The sequence below is a fragment of the Ceratotherium simum genome, chromosome 6 (genome assembly GCF_057802395.1).
Source record: "Ceratotherium simum simum isolate JZ-2026a chromosome 6, ASM5780239v1, whole genome shotgun sequence".
NCBI lineage: Eukaryota > Metazoa > Chordata > Mammalia > Perissodactyla > Rhinocerotidae > Ceratotherium > Ceratotherium simum.
Window position 1 is genome coordinate 30,013,026 of NC_141905.1, and position 19,346 is coordinate 30,032,371.

The window sequence follows — 19,346 nt, forward strand, 5'->3', positions numbered from 1 at the left end:
GAGCATCCAGGAGATGCAGAAGGACCAGCTGGAGAAATGACCGCTTGACATCACTCTTAAGCCCCCGCAGGCAGGGACTCACCAACAGGCTGCCCTGGATGACAGTCTCAGCTCCACTGTTTACTAGTTCTGTGACCTCGGCAAGTTCATCGTTCTCTCTGAGCCTGAGTTTCCTCATCTGCCACATAGAGACATAAATGCCTGCATGACAGCTTATCATCAAGACACGATGCAATAATGTGTACAAAGTGCCTGGCACCTCGCAGGTGGTCAGTAAATAGAAGCTGTCCTTACTATTGTTATTATTATTCGGCGGTAGCAGAACACACTGGTTAAAAGGCTGGTTGCTGATGCCAGACCACCCAAGTTCAAATCCCAGCTCCACCCCACTCACCAGCTACATGATCTTGGGCAAGTCATGCAACTGTTTGCCTCGGTTTTCCCATCTATAAAATGGGAATGATAATAATAGCACCTTCCTCATAGGGTTGTTACAGGATTTAAAAGAGCTTACAGCAGTTTCTGACACAGAATAAATACTATACATGTTGGTTAAACGAAAATATTCTAATGAGGCCTCCAAAGATAGGGTAGCAGGTATACAATGTCTACACCTTCCTTATAAAGAAGCGGCTGATGTCAGAAACCCCAGCAGGCCTGGGTTTTGATCTGTTGATGGCAGGACACTGCCCTGGCCGCAGTGAAGGGGCAGAGAATGAGGAACTCAGCAGAAAAACTTCAGGCAAAACAGAGCAGTTCTAACAGGAAGACGCCTTTGACCTCAAGGGTCCTGGCTCTCAGACACCCTGGGGACTTTACACTCACCAATGTTTGGTCACGAGAGAGTCAACGTCCTGAAGTATGGACAAGAAAACTCCAGCAGAACAGCCTGCTGGTAAGTGGACACTAGCTTCCTCCACCTTCCGTCCTGCCTTCCCTGCCGCTCACCCACCTCCCCCAGGGCCGGAGAGGACAGGCTGAGAAAGAGAACCTCTCTCCAGAGGGCCAGGAATGGGGGTGGGGAGGGAGGGAGAGTGACCCTGTCCTCGATCCTCATTATGCTTTTACCAGCATTGGACTGGACAGAAAATAACTGGAAAGGAAAAGGAAACACTTCTTGCCAACTGGGTGAGGGCAGGCTGGGATTAACCAGCCTTGATGGTGTGCCAGGCCCTGTGCTGGGCAAATGTCACAGCCCATATGTCATCTCACAAACGAGGACACCGGGCTGGAGCAGGGACAAGCAACCTGGTGCACTCAGGCAGCCTGTCTTCTGATGTGGCCCCAGTATAATTTCAGAACGTGGCCTCCTTAGTGCCACTTCTCAAACAGACTCAGATATTTATATTTTTGGAGCTAAAAGGCAGTGCCGCTTTTCTCAATGACGTGTTTCTAGTCAATAAAGTAGGTACTCTAAGTTGTAAAAATATTCATTCTCCTCCCCCATCCCCACCCGTGGCACTTGATGAAGCTATTTTCATTTCAGATGGAGGGATATGCTGCTGGCAAACATTTTAATTTTCCTAAACTGGCCTTCAGGCAAAAGAAGAGGTGCCCACCCTTGGATCTGAGGCTAAGTTTGGAGGTCCTGCGCAGAGGGGCAGGCGCCACGAGCGTCTTCTGGTGTCCTCTGTCCAACGAGTGAAGGCAGAGACTGAGCCAGGCTCAGGAGGACCTCAGACTGTGGACAGCTGAACAGCCGTTTGCTTTTAGAGAGCACCTGTGCAGGCAGGGGCAGGTGAGGGTCCCCAGGAGGGACAGGAGTTACCATCCCTGCCGCTGCGCACCTGGGGGGCCAGGTCCTGTGCTCACCACATTCGTCATTTCACTCCACAATCAACAGCTCTGCGAAGGGCACAGGCCCAGCTCCATTTCACCGATGAGAAAACTGAGGCTCCCAGAAGCGAAGGATCTGCTCGAGGCCTCAGCACACGTGAGGGCAGAGCCAGTGCTCAGAGCTCCCTCCTCCAAGGCTCAGGGCCTCTCACACCATGCGGGCAGGGCTCAGCCAAGAGCTGGTGATGGAGGGCTCGGCTCTCGACTGTGAGGACAGTGGGTTCACGGGCTTCAGAAGCCACACTCTGCTCCTCCTCCTCCCTCTCGGGCCCTGAAACATCCGCCCCCCACCACCAGATCCACATCTCCTTGGGCAGGACTCCCTCCCAGGCAGGCGGTGGGGGGGGGGGTGCCTGAGGAGGGAAGCAGTTCCCTTCTCCTTAATTGACCGTAAATTGCTCCAGAGCTCTTAATGAAGTCCGTCAGGAGTAATTAAGTCCGCTGCTGCTCGGCCACTCTGTGTAAACACAAAAGGCGGGGCTGGGGGCAAGCTGCGCTGGGCCTCTCTCCCACATCTCCCCTCCCGGCGGGCCCCCCTCTTAATTCACACATCTGTTACCCGATGATGAGCCACAACTGAGGTGTAGAGAACACAAGAGATGTCCCAGGCAGGGACAGCTGGTCAGGCAGGCAAGAGGCGGGTCCCAGGGAGCCCAGCACGATGCCCACAGGGCAGACGCCACCGAGGCCTGGAACCGAGCAGGCCCGGAGGATGGAGGACTCACGCCAGACTCAGGAGCCAATTCCAGCAGCTGGAAAGCAGCATGGCGAGGGCAGTGGTCTCAAAGTGGGGTCCCCAGAGGGGCAGCAGCCTCACCTAAGAACTCGTTGTGAATGCAAATTCTTGGCCCCCAGCCCTACTGACCAGAAACTCAAGGGTGTAGCCAGCGATCTCTGTTGTAACAAGCCCTCCAGGGGGTTCTGATCTGCTGGTGGGAGGGAAAGAAAGCAACGGGAGAGGCCTGTTATCCTCAGTTTACCAGATGGGGAGAAGAGCTGAGGCAGTTTACTCAGAGCACACAGTGGGAAGGGAGCCAGGCACTGCAGCCGGAAGCCCACACTGGGGGTCAGACCGTCGGGGTCAAACCTCGGCGCTGACATTTGATGGGCCCTGTGACTCTGGACAAGTCGCTAACTCTTCCTCCTCTGTAAAGCGGGGGCAGTAGTGGCCCCTATGGGTTGTCGTGAGCATCAGATGCGTGGGAACTGCGCACAGGATCTGTAAGCTGCTTTCCTCCCAAGTGGCTGCCATGATGTCACGGGGCACAGAGAGGAGCGAGGACTGAGGAGGAGACGTGGACTGTGTTAAAGATGACAGAATGCTGGTGCCAGCACCCGAGACCCCCCCCCAGGGCACCAACTGTTAATTGTTACTCTGGACTCCTGCCTCGGGGAAGTCCCTGCCACCTGAGCTCTCCCACCCCGAGCTGTCCGTTGTGTGAAGGGGGTGTCTCCTCGTCATTTCCTCTCCTGCACGCCTCTTCCTCGGAAAAGGCTTTCCTAACCTAAGGCTGTCGAAGCCCAGGATGAATGTGCTCTTGGGCTGGTAGAGACACTTAACGTTATTACACATACAACTAGTGTCACCCGTGTGCCACTCCCTGTGCCAGGCTCCACAAGGGACACTCAGGAAGGAAGGCCATCAGTGCTGATTGTCAGCCTACTGCACATTTCAGCCACCCCACCTAATAAGGCTTTAAGACACAGCCCCTGCCCTCAAAGAGTGTACAACTTGGTCTACTCCCTGGCTCCACCCTAGACAGCCCCTAGAATTCTGAGGGGCTGCAGGAGCAGCTGATTAGGACAAACACACGGGGTGACCGGGTTCAGATGAGCACCCGGGCCCCACAGGGACTTTGGTCCGCCAACCTTGTGCCCCTGTGTGTCAACACCGAGCAAGGCTGATCCCACGAGGACACCTCCCCAGTAGGGTACTGAGTCCCCACTCTACAGATCCGCTCTGATCTGCCGGGGAATCTACCGGCCTGCAGAGGTGGTGTCCCTAGCAATGGGGCTGGGCTGCCCCCAGGGGTAACAGGCAGCCAGAAATCAAAGAGATCTGTCCGCAGGCTCTGGTCCACTCACCTCCACTCTACCTGCGCTGTCTGAGGCAGCCTGGAGCCAGAGGCCACACGGGGCCCACCAGTTGGGCGCCACCACCCTCCGCCCATATTCTCGGGCAGCACAGAATGATAGGGTGAGAGGGACAAGGACCCGCATTGCAATGAGGCTGGAAGCCACTTCTTGGCACCCAGACGGCGTGAGTGGGGTGTCTGAACCCTGTCAGCACGGCTCACCGAGGGAATGTGGGAGACAAACGCCACCTCCCTGCCCGTCAGGGCTGAGTTCCCCACAACATAGGGTTTCTCTAGAGAGCTCATAAAGCAGCTGATGCGGCGAAGCAGGTGCAACACGCAATAATCCCTCCGTCTCACTCCAGTCGGACGCCAGCATATTCATCTTGAATTATCCTTTTCAAAGGCTAAATCAATCCTAGGAAGTGCTGGGGCGCCCCCCGGACACAGTCCTGCTGCCAAGAGAGCCCAGGAAAGGAGGGTCCCCCGGCAGCACTGTGACACCGGGGAGTGGGGACAGAGAGCGGCGGCTGAGGCATGCCCTCTACCTCGCCCAAGGGCAAGGGGCCGGACGGGACCAGAGTTTGAGGCTCTTATCCCCTCCATCCACTGTAGTATGAAGGCTGAGGGAGGAAGCAGAAGAGAGGCCAAAGACAGTGGGTGAGGACCCCATACCAGCCCCAGGCGTGGAAGGCTCTCCTTTTCACCTACTCTGATCTTCTCACCTATAAACAGGGTAGAGTGTTGGTTATGGAGGGAGAAAGACCTGGGCTTGAATCCAGCTCTGCAACTTAATGACTGTGAGCCCCTGGGCAGGTGACAACCTCTCTAAGCCTCAGTTTCCTCATCTGTAAAATGGGCTTAATATCCACCTCCTTCATAGGGAGCTATGAGGATAAAATGAGCAAGACACACAAAGCCCTTAGTGCAGTGCCTGGCACATAGGAGGGTAACCAGGAGGGAGAAGGTGGGCAAAGTCCGTCCTGAGTCTGAAGGCTAGCTACAGGAGCTGGGGACCTCCAAAGTAAAGCAGAGCAGATTCAGGGAAGGCCTCTGTCTTTAGACCCTGGACAGCCGTCATGTGAAGAGGGACAGGCTGGCTCCGGGAGCTCCTAGGCAGACCAGGATGGAGGGGAGCAGCAGTAGGAGGCAGACAGCCCCTCAGTAGGTGGGTGGTGCTCACTGCCTCGTGAGACAGGGAGTCATCCACCACTGCCAGGGCCCACCCAGCGCCCGCACCACCTGTTGGCAGACAGCTGTGCCTAGTGGATTTCTGCTCAGGCTGACAGGTGCCACCGGGGACCTCCGGGCCTCTCCCACCTGGAAGGTGAAAATGCCCCTTGGAAAAGTAATACATGAAACCACATCAAATATTTACGTGTCGGCCACAGTGGGCTTTGGATACAGGGCGTCATTCCTGTCCCCAAGCTGCTTCTCATCCAGTTGGGAAAGCACTAGTCAATGACAACAATAACAGTTAGCCTCTATTAGTGCCGAGCACAGTCTTAAATGCCTGAAATTAACTAACTTATTTAACCCTCACCACAGTCCTATGAGTATTCAGTGTGATCACTGCCCCCATTTTCCAGATGAGTAAACCGAGGCAGAGAGAGGTTAAGTAGTCAGTGACACAGTCCACTCTTGCTGAAGATGCGATGGAGGGCTTAAGACAGGACGTCCAGTCTTTTTGTCAGCCCTTGACCAAGAAAGGGTTCGGATGCCCAGGAAAGTTGTCCCTTGACAACTTGTTATTCTAGAGGAGGCACTTAAAGACAAATGGGCCAATAAAAACAATGTCTGCCATTTGTACAGCAATTTGTTTTTCAAAGCTGTTTCCTGAAGCTCCCCGTGAAGTCGGCTGGGCAAGTATGATCATCCCCATTTCCAGAGGAAAAAAACGAGGCTCAGAGAGGCTAAGGGGCTTGCCTGTGGTTACATAGCTAATAAGCGGTAGAACTGGGATTAGAACCAGGCCTTGTCCCTCTCCTCCCTGTGCTTGATGCACTGAGCCCAGATGAGGGAGAGGAGGACGAGGAAGGCACCCAAGTGAGAGGACCTTCAGGGAGATCCTTGCACCAGGGGACAACTTTCCTGGGCGTCCAAACCCTTTCTTGGTCAAAGGCTGACAAAAGGACTGGATCGCCTATCCGGGCTGAGCTGTAGTTGGACAGCCAAGCTCACAGGTCCCCTGAGCCGTGTAAAGAACAGTCGGGGCAGGGGAGAAATAACAAGTTCAAAGTCGGCTCTGCCTGCCACCGTCTCCCCAACCAGCTGGAGGGTTTTCAGCTCTTGTAAATCACACCTTCAGCTGGTGCCCAGGGAGCCCGTGTTCCCAGCTGGCTGCCAGCTCAGCACATCCTCACCTCCGACACGGCTGAGCCAGGCTCATCTCCCAGCTCCCAGCCCCCTAAGCAGGTGCCTGCTGCCTGACCACAGCACAGCTGGCCGAGGCCCCCATCTCCTTCACTGCTGGTCACTGGAGACGGCCGTGGGCCCAGGAGCAAGTGACCCAGTTAATCTCATATTCTCGTCGATCTTCCCCAGTCATCTTTCATAGTTCCAGCTTTGCATAGTACGTCCAGCAAGGACTAGCCTCTTCTGAGTAACACGGGGAAGTGAGGCCCAGATAGGGAAATCGACTTGCCCAAGGTCGCACAGCTGAGTGGGAGCAGAGCCAGGCCTGGGACCCAGGCTCTGGTCCCAGTCCTGGGCCTGTGCTCTCAGACCAAGCTGTGCCGGCCACTCTCCCCTCTTCTTCCCCCAGCACCTCTCCAGTGTGCACCCTTAGTCACTGAGACCTTTCCAAGGTGACAGACTGAGGAAAGGCCCACACAATCCTGAGAGGCAGCACAGTGGGGTAGTAAGAGTGTGGACGTTGGAAACTGAACCCTTAGGATTCAAATCCTGACTTAGCTGTGGGAGCTTGGGTAGCTTACTTGACCTCTCTGAACCTGTAACATGGGGCTCATGAAAGAACAGACTCCCCATCATTACTGTCAAGGATTCAATGAGATCATGCAGGCAACCTAACTAGTAAAATGCAAGTACTAAATAATTACTATTATTATTTTTATTTTTAATCACAACAGCCTATTTATGCCATCCAAGACACAACACAAATTGCTTGCCCCACTGCTGGTTGGCCTGTTCCATCACCTTCTAAAATGCCCCTCCTGTGGCCTCAGCTGTCGAAATCCAGCCACTCGATGCCACCTCTACGATGAAGCCTCCCCTTCCCCATGCCCAGAACGAATTCCTCCTCCTCTGGGCATCAGTAGCACTCCTAGCTCACGCCTCCCACTTGCCTGGGGTGGGCTGGGCATTGATTGTCTTCTCCACTCCAAAGTAGGGCTCCTGAAAAGCAATGACCCACATACAGAATCCCAAAGTTGTGGTTAAGTGCACATGATTTGGGGTCAGGCAGCACTGGGGTCAAGTCCAATTTCCATCCTATACAAGATGTGTGACCCTGTGCAAGTTGCTCATCCTTTCTAAGCCTTTGCTTCCTCATTGTAAAATGGAGGATATAAGGCCCACTTCCTCGGTTTGCTATAAGGACTCCCTGAAGCAACGTGTATGAAGAGCTTACCTAGATGCAGGGTGAGTGCGTGATGAAGGACAGCTGCCATTTCCCAGTTATCTTGAATGTGCGAGTCCCTACCCCATCCCCAGCACAGCCTGGCACAGGTGTGCAGTGCAGGCCATTAACGGCCCGCCAGCACGACAGGTGGCACATCATCGTTATCATTAGTGTTATTATGGCTGCGTCCAAAATACCTGTTCCACCCGCCCCCCACCCACCCCACCATGTGTGAGGGGCAGTCCACAGCTGGGCTGCCACAGGCTCCAGATGTGCCCAGGCAGGAGCCTCTGGGGAGTGGCTGCAGTCCACAGGACCCCCAAGAGGGCACTAATCTGGCCTATCACCTCCTTTGGGGGCCTATGCTGCCCTGGAGAGAGACAGAGGAGGCCAGGCCACAGAAGCACCCAGGCCCTGCCAGGGGTCCTGGAGTCATCCCCCACCTCCCAGAAGGAACAGTCAAGTCCCTGCTCTGAGAAGACACTAAGAACCCAGGGCCCTGGGGCCGGCCCGGTGGTGCAGTGGTTAGGTGTGAGTGCTCCACTGCGGTGGCCCGAGGGTTCGCAGGTTCGAATCCCAGGCGCGCACCAAAACACCACTTGTTGAGCCATGCTGTGGCAGCGTCCCACATAAAGTAGAGGAAGATGGGCACAGATGTTAGCTCAGAGCCAATCTTCCTTGGCAAAAAGAGGAGGATTGGCATCGGATGTTAGCTCAGGGCTGATCTTCCTCACAAAAAAAAAAAAAAAAAAAAGGACCCAGGGCCCCAGGCCCCTTGGTCCCAGCATCTTATCATCTTATCATCTGGACAGATACTAGGTCACCTCCTTCCTCTAAAACCATGCCCCCCCACCCTGTCCCCAATGCCGATGCCAACAGCCCCTGGGAGCCTTGGGCTATCCTTACTGCCCCTCCTTAAGCTCTACTCCCAGACTGTGGGAGCTGTGAGGCACCTGGAGCCCTTTTTTCAAGCTTCAAGTCCCAAGCTCACAGGCCACCAACCCAGGAGGATGCCCTTCTTCCCCAGGCCCGGAGGCACCAGGTGCCTACACAGGCAGAGGCCCCCGAATTCCTTCTGCAGCTAGTGTGTGAGTCAGGGCAGCCTTCAGTGTGGAATCCAACAGTAATTCGCTGGAACCCTTGGGCAAGCTCCCCATTTCGGGCCTCAGTTTCTCCATCTGTAAAGTGGGAGTGTTTGACTAAGACACTGGTCATCAAATTGTCCTACAGGAGGTCCTAGTTGTCATCATAGGTCCTCTGAAGATCCTTCAGGTGGGGGTAAAAGTGAAGGTGGGGAAGACAGGCTATTACAGCCCCCACTGCCTACCTCTGACCTCAGCTCCAATCATAGGTGGTTATTCTCCTTAGTCTAAGGAATTCCATCGTTGTTTTGTTTTGTATTGTTATTAGCTACTGGGCTACACTGCCTCTGTACAGGCGGTCGGCAGAAAAGCCCAAGCCATGCTCAGAGCACAGGCCCAGCTGACGTTTGGGACCCGCTGGACTCCTCACACCTCCCTCCAGCCCCGCAGTTCCTGCAGCTTTGCCTCCAGCCCTTCCCGAGGAACCGCCCTGACCCCTCTCCCCTGCGTCAGCCCTAAGGGACCCTCTGGTTAAGAGAAAAAACATTGTCCCCCTGTGGTTCTCCATCCTCTCCGGAGAGATGATTTCTTCCCTTTCAGAGACAATGGGAGAGGGGCACAGCGGAGGAGGGACGGCCCCTTCTGGGACACTAGAGACTGAGACCAGTCCCAGGAAAGCCCCAAACTCCTCCCAGACTCCCCTCTCACCCACGCTCTCCACGTCTGCTCCAGAGCCCCAGGCCCAGACGTCTCGCCGGCCCTGAGTGTTTGCTGCCCACACAGCCAGCCATTCGTGTCAGCCTGCCCGCGTCTCCCCGTCTGCGCCCCGTGGGGGCCGCCCCTGCAGGCAGTTGTCCGCTGCTTACGGGCGCACGGCTCCTCCGTCTGCGGAGACCGCTGACGCGGGGTCAGCCCACCTGAAAATTGCTCTCCCTGGCTCCAGACGAAACAGCTGGGTATTGATGGAGTCTGCAGAGAAGTTAATCAGCGCCGACCGGCAGCGGTGCCAGGCGCCGCCCGGGCCCATCCATCCTAACGGGTCCTGAGCTGCTGCTTTAATGGCCCTGACAAGACTAATTGAGTGGTGTAGGTGATTAGCCTGGGCATTATCACCTGAATTGTGGCTCAAGATGCTTTGGGGGTGCTGGGGGGTCTGCCTAGGGAAGTGGGCTCCATGTGCACCAACCTCGGCGACGCACAGAGGGACCAGGAGCCAAAGGGAGGGGAATGGGTAAGACACTTAACATCCACTCGTCGTTTCCTTCTTCCCCCCAGCCCTCTGCTCATTCAGCCAGGATCTGTGGAGGCCCCTACGTGCTGGGCACTGTGCTTGGCACAGAGGACACACGGGCTCAGCTTGCTTGGCTGTGAAACAGAGACTATGGCCCCTCTGTCGGAGACTCCCTGTGAGGTCTACAGCAGGCCACGCGTTTAAAATGCTTAGAGGCTGGCAGTCAATAAACGCCAACTAATCTTATCACTCTACAGTCTTATACTACACATAAAGACTAAAATTATAATTAATTGTAACGTCGATATTAATAAAAGTAATAAGTAAAAATGAACAGCGATGGGGAGTTACCCACAAACAACCAGGACGGAACTCACTAGGGGCTTCCGCAGAGGCGAACACAAAGCAGACAGGGGTTGGGGTGGGGAGGCTGCGGGGCCTCGTGGAGCAGGTGACATCTGAGCTGCACCTTGAAAGATGAGTGGGCATTCACCAGGCAGGGAAGGGGAGAGGGGACACCCTGCCGAGGGGACAGCCAGGGCAAAGGCACAGTGGTGAGACAGCGTGAGGTGCCGGGTGCTAAGCAGGTCACCATGGCTGGAGAGCAGGGTGCCTGTGGGGGGTGGGGGGTGACAGGCTGTGATGAAGAGTTCTCGCTCCTTCCTCTAGGCACTTGGGAGGCTTCAGATGGGGCTCTTAGAATTGGGACAGAAGGAGTGACCTGGGTAGCCAGCCCTGAGGGACACCACCCCCTCGGGACCTCAGGTATAAGAGTCGGGTGGTGGCCAAGGGAGATGCCCTCTCAGAGCTCCTCAGTCAGTGTGCTGCCCCTAAGCCAGGCTTCATGCTGCTGCTCTGTGTCCCTCCCTGGGAGCCAGCCGGGGCTCGGCATTCTGAGGGTCCCCAGCAAATACGCCACATACAACCCCAGCAGGCAGCTGGGGAGATAAAACCTGGACCCCTGGCAGGACGCGGGCTCACCATTCACAAGTGCAGGCACGTACAGTGTCTGTGCCATCTCGGGGGACATGGTCTCCCGGGCCCACTCTCTGGGCAGCCATCCTGTCGTCACCAACACCTCGCTCCTGACACCAGTGGGAGGGGAGAGTCTGGCCTGAGACTCCAGGAGGGACGGTGAGTGGGCATGGAGCCAGCCCAAGCCCCTGCCTTGGAAGACTCGCCCACATGCTCACAAACTCCAGACTTCACTCCTTCCCCAAGGCAGCCCGAGCCCCAGGCAGAAGCTGGGCACACAGCTGAGCCCTGGGGACACAGAGACGGCCCAGGCCACCTGGAAGCATTCACAGGGCAACAGAGAGACAGGTGAGCAACCGAGTAACAACAACACCACAACTGGGACTAACAGAGAGGGAAGAAAGCAAAGGAAGCAGCACTTGAATCCTGCCTGGAGAAACCCAGGAAGGCCAGACGGAGGTGGCAGCATCTGAACCGACTTCACTGACCAACAGAGGCTCATCACATCCCATGCAGCAGGAGCAGCAACTGCACGGGCTGAGAGGTCAGAACTCGCCTTTCACGCTCAAGGAAACGGTGTGGCTGGAGCGGCGTGAGCTGGGGCAGAGGGAAGGACATGAGGTATGAGAGGCAGCAGGGCCTGGACTGCAAACAGCCCTTCGGCCATTTAAGAACACTGGCTTTCACCCCAAGAGGGATGGAGGGATTGAGTAGACCTTGTGACAGGCTCCATCTCAGGTTGAAAGGGACCACTTGACCACTCAGCTGCTAGGGTGAGAAGAGGCTGCAGCAGGACAAGGGGGAGCAGGGAGACCACCGAGACCATTAGGAAGCTGCTGGGAGGATCCAGGCTTGGCCCCTGGTGGTAGGAGTGGAGGGGTGAGAAGTGAGAAGATTCTGGAAATATTTTGAAGAGAGAGCCAACAGCACTTCCTGATGAATTGGATGTGAGGTGAGGGGGGAAAGGAAGAGTCAAGGATGACCCCCATGTCTGACGGGAAGGATGGAGTTGCAACTAGCTGAGATGAGAAAGGCTGGGGGGAAGATCAGGAATTTAGCTCCAGACATGCTGAGGCTGAAAGCCCTTCAAATGTCCAAGTGGAAATGCTGAGGGGAGAGGTGGATATACGAGTCTGGAGTCTCCTCTGTGAGGAGGCCCAGGCAGAAGGTAGAAATCTTGGAGTCGTCAGCATGCAGATGGTACCTAAAGCCGGGAGACTAGAGAAGACGGCCAGGGGAGTGAGAACATGGAGAAGAGACGCAGGAGCAGGGCCCCGGGGCCCTCCAGTGCTGAGACGTCCAGGGGACATGGAGGAACCGGCAAAGGAGACCGAGAAGGAACCTCAGCCATGGAGGTGATGTCCTGGAGGAGAGAAAGATCAACCGCTGAAAGGTCACAGGTCTGAGAATGAACCATTGGCTTTAGCCACACGGAGGTCATTGGTGATCTTGACACGAGCAATAACAGGAGAGAGTCTGGAGTGGATTTGGGACGTCAACTGGAGACAGCACCCTTGCAGAGCCTGTCCCTCATCCTAAAGGTGCCAGGTGGCCATTCACTGCTGGCAGGCAGGGCCAAGGTGTGGGCCGTGCCAACCAGCCTGACCAGGCATTGAGCCCTTGATCTGCCCTTGCTCAGCCCACCCAGGCCAGGATCTGCTGCCAATGACTGATGCTCACGTCTGGAGCAAGACACACAGGGACAGGGGGCTCTGAATGTTAACAGACGGGGGAAGGCAGAGCTACTTAACGACTTCATTCTGCTTCTGTCTTCTCTGGCTGGGAGATGGTCTTCAAAAAGAACATCACGCACAGGGAATTAGAACCTGCGATGGGTGAGGAGATAGTAACAGAACATGTAGCCTCCAAAGGGATTTCAGATGGCCATGCTGTGCCCTCCCATTCCGCTCCCAGTGAATGAAAGTCTCCGTCTCTCACCCCGGAGAGCACATCCACCGAAACCACATACTGATGGAGCCTGGAGCCAAACTCCACCTCTGGGTCTTAAAAGGAATTTAAAAACAAATTAATTAAACACTTAGGACACTACCTCGAGCGCTCAAACATTGTTATTATAATAACATGTATCATACATATATACATTGTTATTATAATAATATGTATCATACATATATACTGCATACCATATCATATGTTATATCATTACTATTATTCTGTAAGGCTCCAGTGGTCAGAATTAGGCTCAATGTTCCAGGGACAGATTTCGTACTAATATTAGGAAGAATTTTTCATTCCCGGAACTGTCCACAGCACAGAAATGAGCTGCCTTGTAAGATCATGAGCGCCCCATCGCTGGGCGTCCAAGCAGAGGCCAGATAGTCAGCCTGGAGCTGGAAGTTTGGTCTGCCCAGAGCTCTGACCGCCTCCTCCAGTGAGCTGACACTCAGACTGGGGTGGGCTCTACCTCCGGCCATTGGCACTGACCACCCCCAGGACCCAGCTCACCTATGTGCTTGTCTGTCCCCCCCTGCGGGGGGGGCAGCCCCACCAGCCATCCCAGCCATACACACGCTCTCCTTTCAGTAACAACAAAACATTCCCGGCTTGGAGGCTTCAGAGTTAATGGTACTGTATTTAAACATCCCAATGATCCAGAGAGGGGACTATCCCAACCCCATTTTACAGATTGAAACACTGAGATTCAGAGAGCAAAGGGTTAGTGAGAGCTGAGTCTCAAAATCAAGTCTCCAGGCCACCCCAGCCCACATGGCAGGCAAAGGGCCAGCCCCTGAACAAGCTGTTTCAGTCCTCACTCTCACCCTGGCCACTGCTGTCAGAGGCCTGCACCTTGCCACATCCACGTGAATCCACATCCACCCTCTGAATGGCCCAGAGCCACCTAGGTGACAGCACTCAGTGGAGGTCTCCAGGCCTGTGTCATCTGAGGGCCCGGAGACATCTAGGGCCAGCCGGTTACCCAAGCCGAAGCCCACTGGGCTCATCTTTGCAAGGCCCTCTCATTGGTGAGATGTGGTGGTAGAGGCCCAGAGAGGGGCGGCACTGTGCCCAATGCCACACAGCAAGGAATAGAAACTAGGCTCATGACTTTTAGGCCAGAGCTGTGCTGCCCCATCCTGATGCAAAAGGAAGGGAGGAGGCCAGGAGGGTATGGGCCAGCCCCAGCTCCTGCCCAGAGAGATGCGCAGAGCTGTCTTCCAGCTCACTGAGCCCTCTGTCGTTCCTACAGCCCCCCGGAGCCCGGGATCAAGCCCCACTGCCCCAGATGGATGCCCCCCTGTGACTGCTGAGTGCAGCTGTAATAGGGCCAAGTCCTAGAGTTGCTCCTGGAGGCCAGTCAATGCCGGCGTTTACAGAAGACGATCAAGAGCCAGAGCCAGAGGTGACTGGAACAGGGCCTTCTGGAGGGCTCACGGGGGCATCCAGCCCAGGGCTCGTCACTCTCAGCACTGGCCAAGCAATACCCACTCCACCCCACCCCCTTCCCTGCACCACAGGCCTCTGAGGACCCCACACTCAGGGCCGAACAGGGCAAGGCAGTGGCACAGATGGGGTGATGGAGCCAGCACCGCTCACCTGAGGGGCCTTCACCTCTCCCATCCAGCAGCTCTGGTCAGTTAGTGGCTGGCTGCACCTCTGCCTCGATGGCCCACTGTCCCAAATATATTCCCTCTACCACAAAGGAATTCCCGGGAGGATGAGGTTCAAATAGACACTTACAAAAATTAGCCACAGGAAGGAGTGTATGAAGGCCTGGGAAGGTACTCTCAGGACTCTGCTCAAGTGCCACCACCTCCAAACACCTCTCTTGCCTCTTCCCCTCTGCCCTGTTCCCAGAGGGACCACCCCTCCTCCTTCAAGCCCCCACTGGGACTTAACCAGACTTCCGGCTCAGCCCCATTACCCACCACACTGATTTCTTTATCCTTCTGTCAAATTCCTCTCTGGGTCCATGGCACCCAGGCCTGGCACAGAGGGGCACCCCATTGATATCTGATGAACTGAGGAACAAATCAAAAACAGTAGAGCCCCTGATGGTGACAAACACTGCTAGCATTCATTTGTTTACCCACCCACGGGCACTGGGCACCTACTCTGGGGGCTCCGCGCCAGCCCCACACCGGGTCTGGGTGTGGGGAGGAGCCACAGATGAATCTGGGAGCCCCCAGACAGCCCCCAACCCAACCCAGGGGGAGGAAACAACTCAGCAGGGTCCCCAAAGACTTGCAGTCACCCTCGCCACCCCCCACAAGGTGAGCTAAGTCTCTGCAAGGACATTCCAGAGAGGAAGGCCACCTCCTTCCTGAATGGCCCTTCAAACACCCAGATCCCCAAACCTCAACCCCCAAATCCAGCCTCACCCTCACGTGCTGATCTTTGAGGGCTGCCAGTCACCAAAGGAGTGGCCACTCTCCAGAGAGGCCCCCCACAATTCCTAGAAATAAAATGTTACCGGACAATCCCCATAATAGTCAGAAACACACCTGCTGTGCCCAACACCCACCTGCCAAAAAGCTTCCACCAGGAAGAGTGGAAGGAAAGAGCTCTTCATGGGCTGCTCACACGCCCCCACAAGCAGCAGGGGGAGAGTCTGGGGCCTGCCTAAGGCTCCCCTTTTCAAGCAGAGATTTTCTTTGACGACTTTTGCCTCTACTCTACCATGCATCTACATTTGGTTTTATATAAAAGAGTGTTTAAAATTACCTATTAGTTAAATATCTCAACACTCCTGCCCTCTCCAAACCATCCTGCTTCATTTCTAAGTACAAGTGATGCTCCAGGAAGATGCAGCATGCTGACCCCTGATGTATGCTGCTTCTGGTGCACAGCCCTGCCCTTGTACCCACAGAGCAGGCAGATCTGAGTTTAAGAAGCCCCAGATTACAGGCATTTTCTCCAAAATGACATTGACAAGAATGAGAGGACAGTGGAGGGAGTGTTGGCGGAGGTGGGACCCTTCCAGGCACTATTGTTCGCACGCATGCCCACAGGAACAAGGGCCTTCCCACCAGCACAGCTGCAAGACGGGTTGGTTCAGTTCAACCGCCATTTCCTGCGAAGTTTCGGGGTCCCTAGAGCTGAGCTACGGCCATGGGGCCATGTGCACAGATCTCCAGCTGCAGGTATAGGAGTCAGGCCGCCCCTGGGGAGGGGGCTCAAGAGGACAGGCCTGGGTGATGGGGTGACGAGCTGGGGGACGAGCGGCGGGCACCAGGATGCTCATGATCACCTCTTAAATAGTTAAGTTTTTTCTAATGACAAAAACAGGCAGAATCAATGCAGTAAACTCAGTCATCACAGAAAAGTACAAAAGGCTACAAGACAAACTCTCCGACAGCCTCCATCTTCAAATATTCCCAAGGAAGACCAACGAGCATTTTGTAGGACAAAACCAGTGCAGAAGTGAAAGTCAAGCAGTTTGGCCTCAACGTGATAAACTCTTTGACACTTAGAACTCCCCTCTGTTTGAATGGGCCACCATGGGAAGTACGGAGTGCCCCATCCCTGGAGGCAACCAAGCAGAGGCCGTGTGAACACCGATCCGGGATGCCATGGAAGAGATTCCACGATGGGGGGAAGATGAGCTCAGTCTCTAAGGTCCCCTTCACTCGTGGGAAAGCTCACTCCGTGCCACCCAGCATGCCCACCAGCCCTCAGGCCAACTCACCCACTGGCGTGTCCTCGCTGATCAGCAGATATGTGTCAAAGAAGTGGTTGGTGAAGAAGGGCAGTCGGTTCACCTGGCCTGGAAGTCAGAGGACAAGATCGTCAGGCAAGTTCATGCATCCTGCAAGGAGACGCAGAGCAGGGGCTGCAGTGGGCACTGAGGCTGTGTCCAGTGCCGCGGCCACCTTCCCGGGACCCCGGCAGGTCCTGTCCTGCCTCGAGGCAAATGGGTAATAATGTCAACATGCAGCAGACAGCTGTCAGGTCGCATGGTCAGCGAGGCCATTGAGCCGTGGTCCACACTGAGACACGCTGAAGTGTAAAATACACAAAGGATTTTGAAGATTTTGTACAAAAATGTAGGTGTAAAATATCTCTTTAATCTTTTATACTGACTACATGTTGGAATGATAATATGGTTGGATATATTGGGCTAAGTAAAATATACTATTAAAATGAATTTCACCTGTTTCTTTTCTAATGTGGCTCCCAGAAAATTTTAAAGCCCACATGTGGCTCACTCTGCATTTCTAGCAGGCAGCCTGGCTCCAGACAGAATGTGAGGTCAGCAACGACAGGGGCTGTCTGCTTTGTTGATTGCAGCAACCCTCGTGCCAGAACGGGGCTTGGGACTTAGCGCTCGATAGGTATTTGTCGTGTGAAACAATGGCCAGCTGATCCCATGGCATAAATAATAATAATAATAACAGGGGCCACCTGAGAAACCCTTCTCCATACCAGCCACTTAGACCATCGTCATCAACCCTCGGGACGGCAGGTGCTATCATATCCCCATTTTACTGTTGAGGAAAAGGAGGCTAAGAGGGGATAAGTGGTCACTTGCCCAGGGTCACACAGCTAGTAAGTGGCCGGCTCTGGAAGGGGCCAGGGTGATACCCACAAGAGCTGAGAAATTTCACGTCTAGGAAGAGCCCCCCATACTACAAGTCCCCCACAGGAAGCCTCCCTGAGGCTGCCCACACCTGTCCCCTGAGCCCTCTCCTAGTGGCCTTCAGTAGTGTGGTATAATAAGAAACACATTTGGTCTTTGTCCCCAGTTCCTGGCACAGAGCTCCAAAAGCCCTTGGAATTTCCAGAGCGACAAGTGTCTTTTTTTATTCATAAGGAGCCTCTTTTGACCACACCTCACCTGAGTTTGTGCCAGTGAGGTGACTTAGAGCAGGGGCATCTAGATAGCCTCAGGATGGGGCTGGTCATCAGAAAGACCAGGTGACCACACCCACGTGCTGAGAGGTGGTGCACCTGGAGAGGGCACGGACGCTCTGAACCCCTCTCCCCATACCTCACCCTGGGCATCTCTTCCGTCTGGCTGTTCCCGAGTGTATCCTTTATATTAGACCAGTAAATGTAAGTGAAGTGTTTGCAGAGTTCTGTGAGTCATTCTAGCTAACCGAACTGGAGGAAGGGGTCGTAGGAACCCCCAATTTATACAGACGGTTGGTCAGAAGTAGAGGTGGCCTGGGAGTCACCACTGGCGTCTAAAGTGGGGGCAGTCTTGTAGGACTGAGCCCTTAAATCTGTGGGATCTGACACTAACTTCGGGCAGTTAACGTCAGAATTGAACTGAATTGTTGGACACCCAGTTGTTGTCTGGAGACTTGGAGAACGGGTTGCTGGTGTTGGAAAACACCCCTGAAGTTGGCAGGTGCGGGCAGTTCTCCCTTGGCCCCTGACCACCAGGGAGTGGCCGGTCCGTCTCACGAGAGGCCGACACTGTGCAGCACACACATAAGCGGCTCCTGCTGGGTCCTCCGGGGCCCTGAACGTGGGCAGGGGTGCAGCCCCCGCCTTCCCTCATTTCTGCTGACCTGGGGCTCCCTCAGAGCTGTGCCAGGCTCAAGAACACAGAGGCCAGCTCTCAGAGGGCGAGAAGGCTGGAGTCTAGGAGGGGCACTTCCCCTCCCGCCTGAATGCCTCCTAGGGGGGAGGGGCAGAACTAGCAGCACATCCACCCCCACCCCCAATCTGCTCAGACAGCCAGGCTGATGCCATTTCTGGTTCCTCAAACATTCTGACCTCTCTCTCACTTCCTGGCCAAGACTGCTGGCCTTTCTGCCTTCACTTGCCAAATTCCTATTCATCATTTAAGTTTTACCTTAGTTGTCTCTTCTTCCAGGAAGCCCTCCCTGAGCACTGCAACTATGCATATGCACCCACACACACCCTCCACCCTCTCACACACAACAGCCTCAGAAAGTGGCTGGTGGTCCAGGGCCTCGCCTTTGTTTGGAAACTTCCTGTGCCTCTTTGTAGCCACAAGACCTTCCCATGCCTCAGTTTACTCATGTGTAAAATAGTGATAATAATAGGACTTACTTCACGGCTATCCCGAGGATTAAACGAGATTACATACATAAAGCACTTAGTGCCGTGCCCCCGGCACACAGCAAGCACTCGATAAATGGGAGCTATTATTAATACTGGTATTAATAACGGTGCCGCCTGCTCAGCCAGAGGAGAGAGCTTTTGATCCCTGCTGGGGGCCTTGGACTCTGGGATGGGGAAGGAGGCTGAGCCCAGGCACCAGGCTCAGGGGTGCCCAGGGAATCCAGCGTGGGCTCGGGCTGCTGGGGGAGGGAAACGGCAAGGAAAAAAATGGCCTGCAGCAGCATTGTTCGTTTTTAAATTTTATCTTGCAGGACCTGCCGATCATCAGCCATGGAGAGCTCTGCACGGGCAGCGCCTCGGGGACGTGCGTCGCCTGCCACATACCAAGCAGGCTCCGTGTCTCGGAACAGGCCCACCACGCTCGGAGGTCCTGGGGCCTCAGGCTGCCACTGCGGGCACCTGGGGACTGGGTGGGGGCTGGAGAAGGATGCGTGGACAGGTTACTTGTTCTCTTAAAAGATACTTTTAAGGCACGAAGGCTGTGACCTCCTGAGGCAAAAGCTAAGGAGACT

General features: G+C 55.0%; 1 protein-coding gene across 1 annotated transcript in view; it reads right to left on the reverse strand.

Annotated features, from left to right (window-relative positions):
- The window catches only part of CDH23 (cadherin related 23), a 402,905-nt gene that overhangs the window by 342,156 nt on the left and 41,403 nt on the right, over positions 1-19,346 (reverse strand). Inside the window, exon 3 of the mRNA XM_087432054.1 lies at positions 16,427-16,504. Coding sequence (XP_087288180.1) covers positions 16,427-16,504 — 78 coding nt within the window. The remainder of the gene's footprint in view (positions 1-16,426; positions 16,505-19,346) is intronic.